This window comes from Mizuhopecten yessoensis, unplaced genomic scaffold (assembly GCF_002113885.1).
Source record: "Mizuhopecten yessoensis strain PY_sf001 unplaced genomic scaffold, ASM211388v2 scaffold716261, whole genome shotgun sequence".
NCBI classification, from domain to species: domain Eukaryota; kingdom Metazoa; phylum Mollusca; class Bivalvia; order Pectinida; family Pectinidae; genus Mizuhopecten; species Mizuhopecten yessoensis.
The window spans coordinates 254,924-272,827 of record NW_018480028.1 but is presented as its reverse complement, the minus strand read 5'-3'; the positions used below and the strand labels follow the sequence as shown (position 1 = coordinate 272,827).

The window sequence follows — 17,904 nt, the reverse complement described above, 5'->3', positions numbered from 1 at the left end:
TAGTAGGGGGTGGGGATAGTAGGAGCCAGGGATAGTAGGGGGTGGGGATAGTAGGGGGTGGGGTTAGTAGGGGTTGGAGACAGGGGCCGGTTTAGTAGGTTGAATACAGTGGACTATAGGCAAATCTGAACAATTTACTAGTATTTTGTTTGGGTATTATATTTGTCAAAAAGCCAAAAATTTGCCTGGTAAAATTATGATGTTGTTGTCCAATTACAAACAGAAAAGAAAACTTAACAAATATAAGGACAAAGAAAAATGGGGAAAAAAATCCTTACTTTGTTCAAAACGAATACTATTTACAACCTTCCAGTGATACAAATTTAATTTTAATCTACTGATTCACTTGCAGCATTACAAAGCCAACAATCTCCTGTCTATCAAAATGCCTTTTCAGCTTATTTCAACTTCCCATTGAGAAAAGCCATTTACAATCAGCCATTAAAGAGTAGTATATACCATTTAGGTGATCCAACATAAAACACAGGACCCTTATTCACAGACACACCATTACAAGATGACTGTTTTAATTGCACAATTAGAAAAGTGATTGGATATCTTTAAGAATTCTACAATCACATACAGTTCAAATTCAGAAACACTGAAAATGTAATGCCACACTGAGATTACCGCAATTAATACTATTCAACGACCGTGACAATCTTGACTTTCCAATGCATTCTTTGCCCGACTTACCGACACATTTTCACTACTACACAAAGCACTAACAGTTGTGGTCTGCGGCCATGAAGGAATTGGCATTTCTGTCCAATAACATAAGCTCCTGCAGACTGGCACTAGACTTACAAACCTTGTCCTGTATGAGCTCGGGATGCTCCATAAAATATTTTGTCATCAGTCTATCATCATACAGTGAAAACCGTCCATGTTTCAAAGACAATGGAGTCTTGACCCTGTGTTTGATCTTGGTCTTGGGTTCTATCAGGAAAACCCCATTACAGTCCTCCATTTTGGAATTCTCCACCAGGAGACTCAGATCTGAGCAAGTTTTTGATTCCCCCAAGTTTTTTTGTGACGTGTAGTTATGTCCCTTTAATGAAAGCGAATCCGGCCTTTTAAAGTTAAGAATCCCTTTTTCCACATTTTCTTCTCCCTCCTCCTCTCCAAACCCTGTTTCACTCCATCGCTTTGACTTGCATGCCTTTTGAGGACTAAGATCAGAAGTGCTCTTGGAATATGGTCCTTTTCTAATTTTTACAATGGATTGGTGAGCACGCTGTGGCACCATTTCAAGTTTTGCCACTCCAATTTCTGCCATTCCGAGACGACTTTCTGGTTGTGCACAGTTTCGAGATGACCTTCCAGAATGAGTCTCGTCAGAGTGAGAAATATTCAAGTGCAAAGGTCGTACTACAGGGTTTCCCTTCCTCATCTGAACCTCGGTCGGAACAGCTCTGTTGATATTGACATTTGTGTTGTCATTATGTCCATAACTCTTGGTGGAATTTGAAGAATGTGAACTAGGCCTATTTGCATTTGACCTTGAAGCTGAACTTGCACTTGCACATACACTTGAATTATCAAAATTTCCGTTAACATGCGACATGTTTTCCTTGCTGTTTCTCGCACTGTCTCTGTCAGTGTCCTTTTTGTCAGAACCTCTTGTCACAATCTTTGACAGCAAACTGAGCTGGCCAAGCTTACTCCCTAATTCTCTTGCACTCATCAACTTGCTGAGCTTACTTTTATGAGATTTGGGCTCCACATTTCGACTTGCACCAGGCTGAGGGTTGTTTACTGGTACGTTCGCGACCTTTGGCCTCACTGGATGATTGTCACCATGAACTTGATTCTGGACGTACGATATGGGATGTGAGCGGTGGTGATTCAATACGTCATTTTGCACAAGGGAAGTTTCCAAATTGTCACTGAATCCGTCGAATGACGTGTCATCATTTTGTATGTTAGATGGGGCGTTTTGAACAGTCTCAACGAGACGCTTGTCACCCCCGTACACAAGCTGATTTCCTGATACGGCCAGTTCCTCATCGCTACGTTTATGTGTATTCCTCTCCACTGTTGGATTTCTGCCTTGGTGTGGACGCAGGACAGTTTGATTTTTGTCCATCGCTACATTCATGAGCTTCTGTGGTGGTAGCGGAACTTCACCTTCAGATGGCGACAATATGGTGTCCGTTGTAGATGAGGACATTCCCCAATCTTGTCGCCATGACGGTGGGCGCTGACTGACCATGTCGCTGCTGATGTAGCTATTGGGCGGGGACGACACAAGAAGGTGGGCGGTGCTGCTGTCGGACTGCGTGTTGGGAATCTGCTCTCTCAGTCCCGTGGTGGCATGTCCGTTGGCTAAGTGACATTGACTTTGGTGCCCTTCCACCTGCTGGTCGACAGTGTCTGTGGGCAACGGCTCAAACAAATTACTGGTGGTCGTGATGGTAGGCGTCATACCTAAGGAAGATTACAAGACAATGAGAGTTATTACCCTTACATATTCAAATGATATTTAAAAAAATTATATAGTTCTATATCAATTAAAACATTCAGATTTATAATCAATCTACAAATAAGGGTTATTATTTAACAGATTAAGCAAGAATTTAAAAAAATTGTATTACAATGTTTTTTTTTGGTTTTTTTACAAAATCTACTCCTATGATGATGGACGTATCTTAAACAAACCTTTGTGTTTAGAATCCTGGCACCACAAGGTCATAAGGTCAGAGACACGCTCCTCCACACACATGGCCGTCAATCTCGCCTCAGCATCATGGTCCCAACAGTCTTCAATCGTCTCCTTTAACGCCCTGATAGCCTACAACACAAACAAGATTGGTTCAAAGTTCAAAGTTAAGTCAACAAACAATCGGCCAAATACAAACAAAGTATATAATTTGAAAGCAGGGTCACATACATGTTTTATTCTATACTCCTGTGAAATAATTGGAACAAAACCCATTTTATGACGACACAGATGGTATGCTAACATAAATTCTAAAGTCATTTTCTTGCGATTTCCTTTTTTTCTCTCTGAGTGCGTCATAAAACTATGTGGTGATAAAATGACAACAATTACGGTAATATGAATGCCTTAGAGATCCATTTGGAACAAAGGCAGGTGAGATAAGTTCTTATGTTTCCCTACCTGATTATAATCCTTCCATACTGCGGGAAACTTTGGCCGCACTTTGTTACGAGAAACAAGAATTTGCATCTCCTCAAACGTTGGATGGTTCCCAGCCTCTTTCTGGAACGGCAGCATGTAGTCAGGTGTGGGGACTCCTGTGGAAAAACAGGGGCTCAATGTTATTACTGTGAGGAATTTACCACGGACTCTGGGACAGGGACATACAGTAATCAACCAAATAAACTCACCATCCTTTATAAGCGCCCCCTACACTTTTCCATTTACAGGCTTCCAAACAAAATAGCTACCTCTGAAAATGGCTGTCCTTTAATTCACCGATGACCAAACTCAAACTTTAATTTGCTGTTTAAAAAAGAATTACGACATTGAGGATGACCATATAAGGTGTATGTGCTATATTGATAGTGAATCCAACCCCAAACCTCCCCCGGATATTCATAATATTACAAGATTTGAATGACATTTGTCGACATACAAAGGCCAGTAGCCACAGTGGTCAGTGACTGGGCACATTTATAATCTATATATAGTCTGTGACCTAGAATATTGGTCCAGCCAAATATAGTTACCAAACACGACGTATGACAGTACAGTTCTGTCTGAAACAACAGACCGTCCCTTCGACAAGTCCGAATCTAGCTGACAATTTATATTTTTCAAATAAAAGTCACATAGGGCCTTTACATAACTCCCCCGTTTTCATTTATCTCTTTTTTACTGGAATAAAACCTGTTGAAGTCATCATTTTTGGGCCACACAATAAGACCTGTGTTCTAGGTGTTTACTGTTTTGTTTGTTTTTTACTTAATTTAAATAAACATTGTGAGTGTGTTAAATGCTTTTTCTATACCATTCTCAAAATTCCAGGCACACGGTTAGCGATTTTATTGAATTAGGTTAAAAAAGCCCTAACAAATTTCTAGGCTAATACCGGTCTTTTGAAGATTACAGAATAGCGACCCCCGACTTCCAAGCCGGCCAATTGTACGGTTACACTGCTCTGTAGTTCTTAATGTAAATCAAAGATCAAATCGGTCGAACATGGTGGTGTGTACACAGCCTTCCGTTTTATTCGTGACGAGAATGTAAGCAAGCGTAACCCCTCAAATTTTGGGGATGTCTCTGTACATTTTGTAAAATATCTATTCCAATTTTTCAAGAGCTGAAAATACAAAAACGATTTTGTCGATTAGGTCTTTCCAAGCACGTTTTATTTTACCAGCAATAAATCAATGCTGAAAATAAATTCCACATATTTTGTTTTTTACCTTGGAATAAATCTGAACAACGTGATGACATTTCCCATATGACCAGGCCAAAGGCGTACATGTCGATCTGTTTGAGGGAGGATTCCGACTCGCGAAGATTGGCTGCACCATCCAAAAGTTCTGGAGCCATGTATCGAAGCGTCCCAACCTGAGGCAGAAAAACAATTGTAGAATACAACACTGTATATAAAGGACAATATACACCAACCATCTTAATACAAATTTTACCCTCATTATTTTTGTTTCATATATATAATTTTATTACATGGGGAAAAAAAATCTGCAAATTTTCAAGTGCAAATTATTTCACTTTTTTACATTACCTCATTCACCCCTACACATTTAAAAGTGGACTTGCCCAATCTTTGATTTGGTAAGGTTCACATTTGACTTTAGGGGTGAATGGTTTAATTCTTTCACAAGGTTTATCCTTCACAAATCTACAATGTCAATGGGTGTCAATGGGTAGTCACCCTTAACAACAAATAATATTACATCATTTTCATTAAATGTAAATAGTCATGTGATTCACATGTGTCTATCATTTTAACTGTTGATGTTTTTACTCACGTCCTGTAGTGAAGAATGTTCAGCATTTTCGTAGTGACCGTTGCGGATGATTTTGGAGCCCATCATTGTAATCCCGAAGCCGAAGTCTGCAATAACACAGCTAAGGTCGTAGTTCACCAGGATATTTCTGGAGTTGATGTCACGATGAGCAACCGATGGCTTAAATAAATCTACAAATGAATATTGATACACCATAAGCAGCGTGAAGTAGAACTGTTATCCAGAGGCTAACCAAGACGCCCGCACATCCCACAATCAGCATAAAGGAAATATCTATCCTCTATTATAAAGAGTTTAAATGAAAAGAAAATGAATAAATTATAACCAGGTATAAAAACATACTATTTGAATGTTCAATGTCAGGGGGTAGTTACCATAAATGTAAACTTTATTTGAAATCGGCCCAGTAGTTTAGGAGAAAATATCCGGACAAATAGGGCCATAACTCTATAAAAAAGGTGGAAATGAAAAAATAATACCAAGGTGCTCAACATCAGGGGGTAGTTATGATGTCTGTAAAGTTTTGTTGAAATCAGCAAAAGATTTCTCTTTATACTCAGCAATTGTATATATGGTTATAATGTGGGGATCTCAACTGTTTCCAAGCTGTGACTAAGAAACTAGGTCCGTAGGGGTTCAGTCAGACTCCAGGGTCTATTCTAAAATCATGACTGCATTTGTCTCTTTATGCCCATCATTTGTATACATAGTTTTGGGGTGAGGATCTCAACCGTTTTAAAGTTATGACCCAGGGACTATGTCTCCAAGGGTAGAGCTAGACCCTAGGGCCATCCTGGAAGCAAATGTACATTCTTCTCTTTATACTCAGCAATTGTATATATGGTTAAACAGTGGGGATCTCAACCATTTCCAAGTAATAAACTTTTTTTGACCCCACTCCTTAGCCCGGGGGGTCAGCCCCACCATTTGTACAATTTTGAATTACCACCTCCTAGGGATGCTTCCTGTCAAATATGGTTGATATCCATCGCTCAGTTCCAGAGAAGAAGTTGCTTAAAGCAGTATAGCCAAATAACCCTTTTTCGCCCCACACCTCAGCCCCCTGGGGGGTCAGCTCAATCATTTGTACAATATTCTGAATCCCAACCACCTAGGGTTGCTTCCAGTCAAATTAAGTTAAATTCCAATCAGTGGTTAAGAAGAAGAAGTTATTTGAAGACTTAGTGGTAGAGTGTCTGACTAGTAAGGCTACTTAGTGGTAGAGTGTCTGACTAGTAAGGCTACTTAGTGGTAGAGTGTCTGACTAGTAAGGCTACTTAGTGGTAGAGTGTCGGACAAGTAAGGCTACTTAGTGGTAGAGTGTCTGACTAGTAAGGCTACTTAGTGGTAGAGTGTCTGACTAGTGAGGCTACTTAGTGGTAGAGTGTCTGACAAGTAAGGCTACTTAGTGGTGGAGTGTCTAACTAGTAAGGTTACTTAGTGGTAGAGTGTCTGACTAGTAAGGCTACTTAGTGGTAGAGTAGTGGTAGAGTGTCTGACAAGTAAGCCTACTTAGTGGTGGAGTGTCGGACTAGTAAGGCTACTTGGTGGTAGAGTGTCTGACTAATAAAGCTACTTAGTGGTCGAGTGTCTGACTAGTAAGGGTACTTAGGGGTAGAGTGTCGTACTAGTAAAGCGACTTAGTGGTAGAGTGTCTAACTAGTAAGGTTACTTAGTGGTAGAGTAGTGGTAGAGTGTCTGAATAGTAAAGCTACTTAGTGGTCGAGTGTCTGACTAGTAAGACTACCTAGTGGTAGAGTGTCTGACAAGAAAGGCTACTTAGCGGTGGAGTGTCTGACTAGTAACGCTACTTAGTGGTAGAGTGTCTGACTAGTAAGGCTACCTAGTGGTAGAGTGTCTGACAAGTAAGGCTACTTAGTGGTGGAGTGTCTGACTAGTAAGGCTACTTAGTGGTAGAGTGTCTGACTAGTAAAGCTACTTAGTGGTAGAGTGTCTGACTAATAAAGCTACTTAGTGGTAGAGTGTCTGACTAGTAAAGCTACTTAGTGGTAGAGTGTCTGACTAATAAGGCTACTTAGTGGTAGAGTGTCTGACTAATAAGGCTACTAAGTGGTAGAATGTCTGACTAGTAAGGCTACTTAGTGGTAGAATGTCTGACAAGTAAGGCTACTTAGTGGTAGAGTGTCTGACTAGTTAAGCTACTTAGTGGTAGAATGTCTGACTAGTAAGGCTACTTAGTGGTAGAGTGTCTGACTAGTAAAGCTACTTAGTGGTGGAGTGTCTGACTAGTAAAGCTACTTAGTGGTAGAGTGTCTGACTAGTAAGGCTACTTAGTGGTAGAGTGTCTGACTAGTAAGGCTACTTAGTGGTAGAATGTCTGACTAGTAAGGCTACTTAGTGGTAGAGTGTCTGACTATGCTTGGTACGAAAGGGTGAAGGTAGTAACAGCGAAAGGGTGAAGGTAGTAACAGCGTCATGTCTAGTCAGACATGGCTCAGTGCCAGGCTAAATGGTGTGTGACTTGGCAGGTCTATGTGTGATGGAGATTCATTCTACATGCATAACATTTACAGCTATTGACTTCTACTGAGGGACAGTGAAAGTAACTCTCCCTAGCATGACCTTAAAGGTGACTGATCATATGGACAATTGAAAACTGCCAAACATTCTTAATATGTCGTCAGTGGTACGTTATTGAAGCTAAATATAACTTTAAATTACTGAATCTTAACTCTTGATCTTGGGTTTTATTGTTCAAATAATAGTGTATTTTGTAAGTTGCCTCCAAACCCTTGAAAACAACAATGTGATAATGATATCACCAAATGTATAGTTTTGTACATATTTCAACTGTGAGTAGATGACGTATCAAGTAGGTTTACTATTTTTAAGATGGCAAAACCTTGCTAGAACAAATACTTCTATATCCATTTCATAAACATATGAAATGACAACTCATTTATATCCCCATTTCTTGAAATGAAGAATAGGATTTTTTTGTCAAAAGAAATGATTCTTCTGATATTTTGTTTTTTATCTAGACATCCTGGTTTACATCACTGAAACTCCTGGCCTCTGCTGGTCTATTTATAGCTATATCTGAGACTCTTACATTTGGCTCACTTCTACCTCAACTTGTTCTAATGCTCACTGCTACCTCAACTTGTTCTAATGCTCACTGCTACATCAACTTGTTCTAATGCTAACTTCTACATCAACTTGTTCTAATGCTCACTTCTACATCAACTTGTTATAATGCTCACTGCTACATCAACTTGTTCTAATTCTCACTGCTACATCAACTTGTTCTAATGCTCACTACTACATCAACTTGTTCTAATGCTAACTTCTACACCAACTTGTTCTAATGCTCACTGCTACATCAACTTGTTCTAAAGCTAACTTCTACATCAACTTGTTCTAATGCTCACTTCTACATCAACTTGTTCTAATGCTCACTGCTACATCGACTTGTTCTAATGCTCACTGCTACATCAACTTGTTTTAATGCTCACTGCTACATCAACTTGTTCTAATTCTCACTGCTACATCAACTTGTTCTAATGCTCACTGCTACATTAACTTGTTCTAATTACAGAGAGGCTCACTACTCCATCAACTTGTTCTAATTACAGAGAGGCTCACTGCTACACCAACTTGTTCTAATTACAGAGAGGCTCACTCCTACATCAACTTGTTCTAATTACAGAGAGGCTCGCTACTACATCAACTTGTTCTAATTACAGAGAGGCTCACTGCTACATCAACTGTTCTAATTACAGAGAGGCTCACTACTACATCTACTTGTTCTAATTACAGAGAGGCTCACTACTACGTCAACTTGTTCTAATTACAGAGAGGCTCACTGCTACACCAACTTGTTCTAATTACAGAGAGGCTCACTCCTACATCAACTTGTTCTAATTACAGAGAGGCTCACTGCTACATCAACTTGCTCTAATTACAGAGAGGCTCACTACTACATCATCTTGTTCTAATTACAGAGAGGCTCACTACTACGTCAACTTGTTCTAATTACAGAGAGGCTCACTGCTACATCAACTCGTTCTAATTACAGAGAGGCTCATTGCTACATCAACTTGTTCTAATCACAGAGAGGCTCATTGCTACATCAACTTGTTTTAATTACAGAGAGGCTCACTTCTAAATCAACTTGTTCTAATTACAGAGAGGCTCACTGCTACATCAACTTGTTCTAATTACCGAGAGGCTCACTGCTACACCAACTTGTTCTAATTACAGAAAGGCTCACTACTACATCAACTTGTTCTAATTACAGAGAGCCTCACTGCTACATCAACTTGTTCTAATGCTCACTGCTACATCAACTTGTTCTAATGCTCACTGCTACATCAACTTGATCTAATGCTCACTGCTACATCAACTTGTTCTAATGCTCACTGCTACATTAACTTGTTCTAATTACAGAGAGGCTCATTGCTACATCAACTTGTTTTAATCACAGAGAGGCTCATTGCTACATCAACTTGTTTTAATCACAGAGAGGCTCATTGCTACATCAACTTGTTTTAATCACAGAGAGGCTCATTGCTACATCAACTTGATCTAATCACAGAGAGGCTCATTGCTACATCAAGTTGTTTTAATTACAGAGAGGCTCACTTCTACATCAACTTGTTCTAATTACAGAGAGTCTCATTGCTACATCAACTTGTTCTAATTCCAGAGAGGCTCACTGCTACATCAACTTGTTCGAATTACAGAGAGGCTCACTGCTACATCAACTTGATCTAATGCTCACTGCTACATCAACTTGTTTTAATGCTCGCTGCTACATCAACTTGTTCTAATGCTAACTTCTACATCAACTTGTTCTAATGCTCACTGCTACATAAACTTGTTCTAATTACAGAGAGGCTCATTGCTACATCAACTTGTTTTAATCACAGAGAGGCTCATTGCTACATCAACTTGTTCTAATTACAGAGAGGCTGACACTGCTACATCAACTTGTTCTAATTACAGAGAGGCTCACTGCTACATCAACTTGTTCTTATTACAGAGAGGCTCGCCGCTTCCTCAAATTGTTCTAATTACAGAGAGGCTCACTGCTACACCAACTTGTTCTAATTACAGAGAGGCTCACTGCTACATCAACTTGTTCTTATTACAGAGAGGCTCGCTGCTTCATCAAATTGTTCTAATTACAGAGAGGCTCACTACTACATCAACTTGTTCTAATTACAGAGAGGCTCACTGCTACATCAAATTGTTCTAATTACAGAGAGGCTCACTGCTACATCAACTTGTTCTAATTCCAGAGAGGCTCACTGCTACATTAACTTGTTCTAATTCCAGAGAGGCTCACGGCTACATCAACTTGTTCTAATTACAGAGAGGCTCACAGCTACATCAACTTGTTCTAATTACAGAGAGGCTCACTGCTACATCAACTTGTTCTAATTACAGAGAGGCTCATTGCTACATCAACTTGTTCTAATTCCAGAGAGGCTCACTGCTACATCAACTTGTTCTAAGTACAGAGAGGCTCACTGCTACATCAACTTGGTCTAATTACAGAGAGGCTCACTGCTACATCAAATTGTTCTAATTCCAGAGAGGCTCACTGCTACATCAACTTGTTCTAATTACAGAGAGGCTCAATGCTACATCAACTTGTTCTAATTACAGATAAATCTACCCAACTGAATTGTCATAAAATTCAGCGATGATAGAGATGCTTTTCTCTATTGTATGATTGTGTTTCCCATTATCTATTGACAATAGTTAATGTCAGGACAAGTGTGTCCCCACCATTACAGAGAAGCAGAAGCGGCTATAATAGTCACAATGTTATCTATGACATGGAGCATACTGCATCTATTTCTATCTTCAAGTGGCAAGGGTACTTAAGTAATTTCTGACATGAAATTGTTAAGGTCCTCTGAATGTCTGCTGATAATTTCAAACATAAACATGCATACAGCAATAGACACAAGCTATTCTGTCTGGAGAAGTGTGCGAGATGCTAGGAGATGAGCCAGATCACATCAGCCTATAAATGCTGAAACTTTGATTCCAACGCTTGCTGCTGCTGTTTTGTTTGAGTGTTTGAGTGCTGATGCTGACACAGGTATATTTCAACCTTTTCACACTGTGTCCCTGAGTGTAGATGATGTGGTATATTTTGTCCCTGTGTGTAGATGATGTGGTGTATTTTGTCCCTGTGTGTAGATGATGTGGTGTATTTTGTCCCTGTGTGTAGATGATGTGGTGTATTTTGTCCCTGTGTGTAGATGATGTGGTGTATTTTGTCCCTGTGTGTAGATGATGTGGTGTATTTTGTCCCTGTGTGTAGATGATGTGGTGTATTTTGTCCCTGTGTGTAGATGATGTGGTGTATTTTGTCCCTGTGTGTAGATGATGTGGTATATTTTGTCCCTGTGTGTAGATGATGTGGTATATTTTGTCCCTGTGTGTAGATGATGTGGTGTATTTTGTCCCTGTGTGTAGATGATGTGGTGTATTTTGTCCCTGTGTGTAGATGATGTGGTATATTTTGTCCCTGTGTGTAGATGATGTGGTATATTTTGTCACTGTGTGTAGATGATGTGGTGTATTTTGTCCCTGTGTGTAGATGATGTGGTGTATTTTGTCCCTGTGTGTAGATGATGTGGTATATTTTGTCCCTGTGTGTAGATGATGTGGTATATTTTGTCCCTGTGTGTAGATGATGTGGTATATTTTGTCCCTGTGTGTAGATGATGTGGTGTATTTTGTCCCTGTGTGTAGATGCTGTGGTATATTTTGTCCCTGTGTGTAGATGATGTGGTATATTTTGTCACTGTGTGTAGATGATGTGGTGTATTTTGTCACTGTGTGTAGATGATGTGGTGTATTTTGTCCCTGTGTGAAGATGCTGTGGTATATTTCAACCTTTTCACACTGTGTCACTGTGTGTAGATGCTGTGGTTTATTTCAACCTTTTCACACTGTGTCACTGTGTGCACATGATGTGATATATTTTGTCACTGTGTGTAGATGATGTGGTATATTTTGTCACTGTGTGTAGATGCTGTGGTATATTTTGTCCCTGTGTGAAGATGATGTGGTATATTTTGTCACTGTGGGTAAAGATGTGGTATATTTTGTCCCTATGTGTAGATGCTGTGGTATATTTTGTCCCTGTGTGTAGATGCTGTGGTATATTTTGTCACTGTGTGTAGATGCTGTGGTATATTTTGTCACTGTGTGTAGATGCTGTGGTATATTTTGTCACTGTGTGTAGATGCTGTGGTATATTTTGTCACTGTGTGTAGATGCTGTGGTATATTTTGTCCCTGTGTGAAGATGCTGTGGTATATTTTGTCCCTATGTGTTATTATTTTATCCTTGTGTGTAGATGCTGTGGTATAATTTGTCCCTATGTGTAGATGCTGTGGTTTATTTTGTCACTGGGCTCTGATTATATTTTGTCCCTCTGTTTTGATGCTGTGGGATAATTTATTGATGTATGTTAATATTGGTACTGTGGTATATTTTTCCCTATGTGCATATACTTAAGTATTTTTTGTCCCTGTGTGTTGATGCTGTGGTATATTTTGTCCATGCTTGTCGACGCTGTGATATATTTGTCAGTGTGGTATATTTTGTCCCTGTTTATAGACACTGTGGCTATTTATTTGTTGTTGTGTGCTGACACTCTAGTGTATATTGTCTTGTGTGTTGATGCTGTGGTATATTTAGTCTTTGTGTGTTGACACTGTGGTATATTTTGTCCCTGTGTGTAGATGCTGTGGTATATTTTGTCCCTGTGTGTAGATGATGTGGTATAATTTGTCCCTGTGTGTTGATGCTGTGGTATATTTAGTCTTTGGGTGTTGACTCTGTGGTATAATTTATCCCTGAGTGTTGACTCTGTGGTATAGTTAGTCTTTGAGTGTTGACTCTGTGGTATAATTTGTCCCTGTGTGTTGATGCTGTGGTATATTTAGTCTTTGGGTGTTGACTCTGTGGTATAATTTGTCCCTGTGTGTTGACTCTGTGGTATATTTTATCCCTGTGTGTAGATGCTGTGGTATATTTTGTCCCTGTGTGTAGATGATGTGGTATATTTTGTCACTGTGTGTAGATGATGTGGTATATTTTGTCACTGTGTGTAGATGATGTGGTATATTTTGTCACTGTGTGTAGATGATGTGGTATAATTTGTCCCTGTGTGTTGACGCTGTGGTATAATTTGGCCCTGTGTGTTGACGCTGTGGTATAATTTGTCCCTGAGTGTTGACGCTGTGGTATAATTTGTCCCTGTGTGTTGATGCTGTGGTATACTTTGTCCCTGTGTGTTGACTCTGGTATAATTTGTCCCTGTGTGTTGATGCTGTGGTATATTTAGTCTTTGGGTGTTGACGCTGTGGTATAATTTATCCCTGAGTGTTGACTCTGTGGTATAGTTAGTCTTTGAGTGTTGACTCTGTGGTATATTTAGTCTTTGGGTGTTCACGCTGTGGTATAATTTATGCCTGAGTGTTGACTCTGTGGAATAGTTAGTCTTTGAGTGTCGACTCTGTGGTATAATTTGTCCCTGTGTGTTGACTCTGTGGTATAGTTAGTCTTTGAGTGTTGATTCTGTGGTATATTTTATCCCTGTGTGTAGATACTGTGGTATATTTAGTCTTTGAGTGTTGACTCTGTGGTATATTTTATCTCTGCGTGTAGATGCTGTGGTATAATTTGTCCCTGTGTGTTGATGCTGTGGTATATTTTATCCCTGTGTGTAGATGCTGTGGTATAATTTGTCCCTGTGTGTTGACGCTGTGGTATAATTTGTCCCTGTGTGTTGACGCTGTGGTATAATTTGTCCCTGTGTGTTGACTCTGTGGTATATTTTGTCCCTGTATGTTGACTCTGTGGTATATTTAGTCTTTGAGTGTTGACTCTGTGGTATATTTTATCCATGTGTGTAGATGCTGTGGTATATTTTATCCCTGTGTGTTGACGCTGTGGTATAATGTGTCACTGTGTGTTGACTCTGTGGTATAGTTTGTCCCTGTGTGTTGACTCTATGGTATAGTTTGTCCCTGTGTGTTGACTCTGTGGTATATTTTATCCCTGTGTGTTGACTCTGTGGTATAGTTTGTCCCTGTGTGTTGACTGTGGTATATTTAGTCTTTGTGTGTTGACTCTGTGGTATATTTAGTCTTTGAGTGTTGACTCTGTGGTATAGTTTGTCCCTGTGTGTAGATGCTGTGGTATAATTTGTCCCTGTGTGTAGATGCTGCGGTATATTTTGTCCCTGTGTGTAGATGCTGTGGTATAATTTGTCCCTGTTTGCTGATGTTGTATATTTTAACTATCTATGAATTCAGTCGTTGATATATTTTAATCATATACAAATTCAGTCGTTGATATATTTGAGATCTATCCCAACCAAAGTTTACATATTATACAGATCAGTGGCAGACAACCATTGAGTTCATTAACTGTAACAGGACTTACCTCCCTTTCTGATGTCAGAGTGTAGATGAGTTAGTCCTTTGGCGATAGTGAGGCACATTTTGCAGAAAGTTGACCAATCAATAGTATTTGTTTTGAGGTATCCGTGGAGTGCCCCAAGTGGGATATAGGACAGAATTAACAAATACTGGGTTGTCCCATCAAGTATCTGTTCATCTCCTCCATAAAATTTTAATAAATTTTCATGTTCAAAGAATGGTAAAGTGTAAATGGATTTCTCACTTAAGTATATCTGTTTGTGGTTTGAAGAATAAATTTTCACAGCCACAGGTGACTCTCCCAAGAATCCACTCCACACATCACCATAGCGACCATGACAAATCTGGGTGCAGAGTTTGAGGGTACTGAGATCGAGCCCTGAAGAGGGCGGAGCTTCCACCTCGGCCAGTAAATCAGTAGGAGGCTTGCGAGCGCCGGGGAATAGTTTGTAGAGCAAGAAGATGCCTATGGTGATGAGAGCAACGGAACACACGGAAACCATGGAGATAATAATTGTCTTCTGCTTGTATAGCTGATATGTCTCCGTGTCGAGTAGGTGGGCTGCTACAACAAGGATAAAGACCTGATCAGACTATAGGATGATAAAGTCAGTGCTGTTATTACTGTACACTATAGGATGATAAAGTCAGTGCTGTTATTACTGTATACTATAGGATGATAAAGGCAGTGCTGTTATTACTGTACACTATAGGATGATAAAGTCAGTGCTGTAAAATTTGAGAAAGATCCCCCCATACGTTTTGAGCAATAGTACTAATAAAATTTTACTCCCAAATTCAATACGGCCACCTGCCAGCCATCTTTGTTTTCCAATCATCCCGTATAATTCAAAATGCATAACAAGGGACCATGCATGCCTTACAATCAAAATGGCTTCGAAAAACAAGACAGTCTTGAAGAAAGGCTGGTTACGAAAATAAACCTGGGATTCCTTACCAAAAACAAAATAAGCTGCGCCTTATTTAAAGATTTTAGGTCATTCAAAACAAAATATTTATAAACAGAGGTAATTTTTGAGGTTTTATTCCTATCATTGAAGCCATGACACCCACTTACCAGGAAGCATGGGGTCCTGTGTTGTGTGTTGGTTCGGATCGTAGATATCGGAGAAGTTTGTGTTACACATGTCTCCACGGCAACAACAGAATTTGTAGTCTTTCTTTTCCAGTAGTTTGATTGGATGGTTTGAAAAACATTCTTCCATTTCACAAGATGTTCGCCAACAGCCTTTAATATAGATATAAATAAGTATTAAGATTAACAAGAGTTGTATAGGGCAAAACACTATATGCCCGTCCCATGCCAATCTGACATACTTTAAATCCTTGTGATGCATTATTGTATCTTACCGTATGAAAATATGGAAATGTACTGTACTACTCTGTCTAAGCCGAGGTTATCCAAAGTCAACAAGACCCAAGGCTAAACTTATTGTTAACAACTATTTCTGAAATATGGAGAACTATACTTTACCAACTTAAGCTGAAGGATTACATAGATTCATATAACCTCTATGACCTTTAAATAATATATATATATTTTAAACTATAAAGATAGAAATTGACATTGCCCCTTTTGCCAACAGGTTTCATCAAAATTGGAAAAAAAGGACAAAATTGAAGTTTAATACTGACAGTTTTGATAAAGACTTATTACAGTAGTATTTACTTGTGTATAGATTCTCCACTGGAGTGTCTGTCTTTTTATTTTCACACTTTGTCAAACTTGACAGTTAAAATTATTTGGACCAGAAACAGGAAGGAAATAAGCCTTTCTCAATTTGAAAATTTGATAAAGAGCACTAAAAGCAGTGTTGCACTAGCTAATAGCCTCAGATGTGTATAAACTTATAATGGGCAACTTTCTCAAATTCTGTGAAAAACTGTCCGAACTTTACATCATACCAAAACATACCAAACATCAGATATACAGACAGACAAAACCATTCCATAATCCCCTTATTGTCATATAAAACCCGACTCATCAAACATCATCATTATTTTTACTAGGTGACAAGGTTGAAGGACATTATGAATATTGAACAGATCGTGTATTCATTAGATGACAGAATGCCATAAGCACATCTAGAAGAATTTGAAAGATAGGTGGCGCCAACATCAATCTTACCCTGTCTGTTGATGGTGGCCTCGGTGTCGTTCGTAGCACCGTACCACAATGTGTAGCAGGAATCTTTTTTCGAGCAGCGCACTGTCTTACCATCCTGCATAACGTAGTCGTTGAGTGAGAGCGAGTCATTCTTCATCGCCCCCCCTGTCCTCTGATTACTGTCACCATCGTAATAAGCACAATATGTGTATTCCTCTGTGTCCACTGTAAAGTCAATCAGATCGTGTGACTTTAAGCTGTTCTAGACCTGCCACAACACCTTAAGTATACATACTACCACATACATACAGTATTTCTGTCTCCAGAACATTTTGCCAACCAGGATAGAATCCGAATTTTATCCACAAACTGAATCATGAAATTTAGCAATTTCTATTTTGACAATTTTTAATTTTTCCGATGTTCAACCAAGGTTTTTATTTTTGCAGCTGAATTGTTTAATTACAATCGTGATATACTGTCATGTCAATTTCTAACAACAATTACTCATGGTATACAAATGTCATCTCTGTACTTAATTGTGTGCTGTTCCTATCCCATACAAGTCAAGGTTGTATTCCTTGGACATTTTCATTTAAATTTACCCAATCAAATCACTAAAAATAATTCTCACTGAAACGACCTGTTATGCAGTAACCAGGGATGAATATAATAGTTATCTACCATAAAACAGTGTGATTATAACTGTACAATCAGAGTGACATTGTCTATATACTGTGAAATCAGATACTTTCGTGGGGCTCAAGTTTCATGGTTTCCTCGACGAAACCCCATTTCATCGGTACATGAATTTGTGGAGTACAAGTACCCACTAAACGGAGAACTTTGTTGACCTATGAATTCGTGGATGAAGATTACCCAAGAAATCAACAAAATTAAAAACCCCACGAATATTAGTGATTTCACAGTAATATGTACACATGCTTGTTCATCTGAAGTTTAAACACGAGAACAAATATAATCCAGATTGTCTTTAATGATATTGTTTACAATTTTCTTACAGGCCAACAAGAGTTAATGAATTAAATGGGAACAAAACTTCTAACTAAAATAACTAAGGAAGGGTATCATCACCTCACTGACACCCCTACATATTTATACTGGACTTGTCCAGCCTTTGTTAGGATGGGTATCATCACCTCACTGACACCCCTACATATTTATACTGGACTTGTCCAGCCTTTGACAGGAAGGGTATCATCACCTCACTGACACCCCTATATATTTACACTAGACTTGTCCAGCCTTTGATAGGAAGGGTATCATCACCTCACTCACCCCCCTACATATTTACACTGGACTTGTCCAGCCTTTGATAGGAAGGGTATCATCACCTCACTGACACCCCTACAT

General features: G+C 39.2%; 1 protein-coding gene across 2 annotated transcripts in view; it reads right to left on the bottom strand.

The window, feature by feature from the left end:
• Positions 1–33: 33 nt before the first annotated feature.
• LOC110442406 overlaps positions 34–17,904 on the bottom strand; it is a 102,568-nt gene continuing 84,697 nt past the window's right edge. The window contains exons 5-12 of one of the 2 annotated variants that reach the window (XM_021486001.1): positions 16,552–16,755; positions 15,481–15,651; positions 14,407–14,964; positions 4,966–5,135; positions 4,396–4,543; positions 3,125–3,261; positions 2,662–2,794; positions 34–2,430 (exon numbers count right to left, since the gene is read on the bottom strand). In XM_021486001.1, the coding sequence (XP_021341676.1) occupies positions 725–2,430; positions 2,662–2,794; positions 3,125–3,261; positions 4,396–4,543; positions 4,966–5,135; positions 14,407–14,964; positions 15,481–15,651; positions 16,552–16,755 (3,227 nt within the window). In that variant the 3' untranslated portion in view covers positions 34–724. Of the gene's footprint in view, positions 2,431–2,661; positions 2,795–3,124; positions 3,262–4,395; positions 4,544–4,965; positions 5,136–14,406; positions 14,968–15,480; positions 15,652–16,551; positions 16,756–17,904 lie in introns of both variants that reach the window. The other variant, XM_021486000.1, reaches the window with a different exon arrangement.